At 59.9% G+C, this 2324-nt stretch overlaps 1 protein-coding gene across 1 annotated transcript in view; it reads right to left on the bottom strand.

The window, feature by feature from the left end:
• Window positions 1-1541, bottom strand: part of haus4 (HAUS augmin-like complex, subunit 4) — a 7194-nt gene extending 5653 nt beyond the window's left edge. The window contains exons 1-2 of the mRNA XM_048593521.1: window positions 1337-1541; window positions 301-395 (exon numbers count right to left, since the gene is read on the bottom strand). Coding sequence (XP_048449478.1) covers window positions 301-395; window positions 1337-1541 — 300 coding nt within the window. The remainder of the gene's footprint in view (window positions 1-300; window positions 396-1336) is intronic.
• Between the last annotated feature and the right edge of the window lie 783 nt (window positions 1542-2324).

Raw genomic sequence — 2324 nt, 5'->3', positions numbered from 1 at the left:
CTGAGGTACCATCCAATGGGTTATGGAGGCTCGTAGATTCACGGACCAATTGGAAATGGCCGACTATGAACTGTAGCCATCACCACCAATAGAGTGCCAGTACCCTTATGTGAGAATGTTGGATCTGGCTGTTCTGTCCAATAGAGATGATGCGACGGTACTCCAGTCCCGAAGAACGCGCTCCAATGGGACACGAGGACATTTTGAATGACATGTCCTGTAGTCAATGGAATGCCGTTAAACGTACAGGGCACATTTATGACCCCTGGGTCTTGTCCAATGCGTGGACAGTGACCTGACCAACTGGGCGACGAACCAATTGGGGGCAGGCGGCTGTTCCGACTGACAGGTCAGCGACCCAATGGGATGCGTCCCCGTGGTGGGCCGGGCTAGTTCTGTCAAATAGGGGAAAATACACGTTAGCCAACCATTGGGAGATTAGTCAGCTCTGAGTGACAGTTCCTCTAGCCAATAGCAGCTGGGTGGGCGGGGTTAACCCTCAGGGGCACGTCGAAGCGGAGTACGGTGGACGTTGATCGACAGTCTATCGGACCAATTGGATAGTGGTCCCACACCGAAAGGCAGATGGTCCAACCAATAGACAATTAGATATAGGGGGCGGGAGGTAGACGGTTCCCGCCCTACCCGGTGGGGCGGAGGTCCATTGGGAGAGGATGCCGCTCTAAATGACAGAGGAAGTATCCAATGGACAATCAAATAAAGGGGGCGGGATGAACGTGCAGACGCCGCCAACGTGGGGGCGGAGCGGACAGCCACCACGCGCCAACCGACAGTTTAGCTGACCAATAAGAGGAGAGGCCACAATGACGGGCAGTTGCAGCGACCATTGGAGAAGGAAGGGGCGGGTGATAGACAGCGCCGACACCTGCCCCCAGGTTGGGCGGAGCAGGAGGGTCATAACCGACAGGTCAGCCAACCATTAGGAGGAGAGACAGTAGTGACGGCGGCCGGTGCGGCAGCCAATGGAGGTGCAGATCCAGGGGGCGGGACGCCCATTAAACGTCGGTCCCGTCCATTAGGGGATAGGGATCTCCCTAACCGACAGGACAGCAGACCAATAGGCTGTGAGGGACCAGTGAGGGACTGTAACGTAGTCATTAGACATGCATGTAAAGGGGGCGGGACACCGATGTGTGGGAGAGGGCGGCTACCTTCCACTCGAGTGGCAGGGCTTCGGACCAATAGGAGGCAAGTCTTCAGCGACCGGCAGGTGGGGTAGCCTATTGAGGAAGCATAGGGTCGGTGTGGGGCGGGACGCCTCTGTGTGGGCAGGGGCGTTTGCCGCCCTTCCAGGGGTTGTGAGCGTAGGCCCTACCCGACAGTGACCGACAGATCGCGGAACCATTTGGGGAAGCTGAGGGCGGGACGCACGTGTGAGGAAATGGGGGATGATACCCCCACCAATAGGTGATTCGTGGACGGTAACTGAGAGGGCGCTCGACCAATAGGAGCCGAGATCGCCGTGACGGACGTTTCAGCAAGCCAATAGTGATGACGATTATGAAGGGGCGGACGGCCATGTGGGGGAAGTAGCGGATGCCATCCTCTCCAATGGGTGGGGAGTGACTGCACGAACCGATGGGCTTGCAGACCAATAGAAGGCGGAGGCGTATTGACTGGCAGTTCCTCTGGCCAATGGGCGAAGCAGTCTGTGTAGGACGCCCCGCCCAACTGAGGGAAGAGGCGGGTGAAGCTCCCACCAATGGGGAGGTGATAGCGCGGGCCCTAACCGACGGGGCGATCTACCAATGGGGGTGTCGCGACTGTACTGACGGACTGGTCGTGCAGCCAATGGCGACGCTGGAGCTGGAGTGGTGGTACGCCCAATTGGGGAAGGGGCGTGAGCAGCCGTCTCCAATGGGAGGCAGCGTCGCCACTAACGGACAGGGCACCGGCCCAATGGGCGCCGTGGCCGCGCTGACGGACATGTCGGCCACCCAATGGAGGTGCCGTGTCTGGTGGGTGGGTTCCCGCACGTGCGGGAAGGGGCGGGCCTTCCCCCCCTCAGTCCCCGCGGCCCGCGGGTTGTTGTTGTTGATTTTAAAATGGCGGCGGCGGCGGTGGCGGCAGGCGATGGGCGGAGGATCCGGTACCGGGCCGTCCCGGGGGTGAGTGAGCCTGGGATCTAGGGGAGGGGGCTGGGAGCGGCAAAGGGACAGAGGGGGAGGGATTTACCCCCCCACCAAACCCACCCCCATAAAAGGGACAGGGCCTTAGATACCCATCCGCCATTTACACCTGGGCCGACACCTTTTCATTCTGCCCCTTTAATTAAAGGGTAACCCTCCCCCACCCCGTCACAG

The sequence above is a fragment of the Rhincodon typus genome, unplaced genomic scaffold, assembly GCF_021869965.1.
Source record: "Rhincodon typus isolate 14 unplaced genomic scaffold, sRhiTyp1.1 hic_rhity00003010, whole genome shotgun sequence".
NCBI lineage: Eukaryota > Metazoa > Chordata > Chondrichthyes > Orectolobiformes > Rhincodontidae > Rhincodon > Rhincodon typus.
This window is presented reverse-complemented; position numbering and strand designations above follow the sequence as displayed.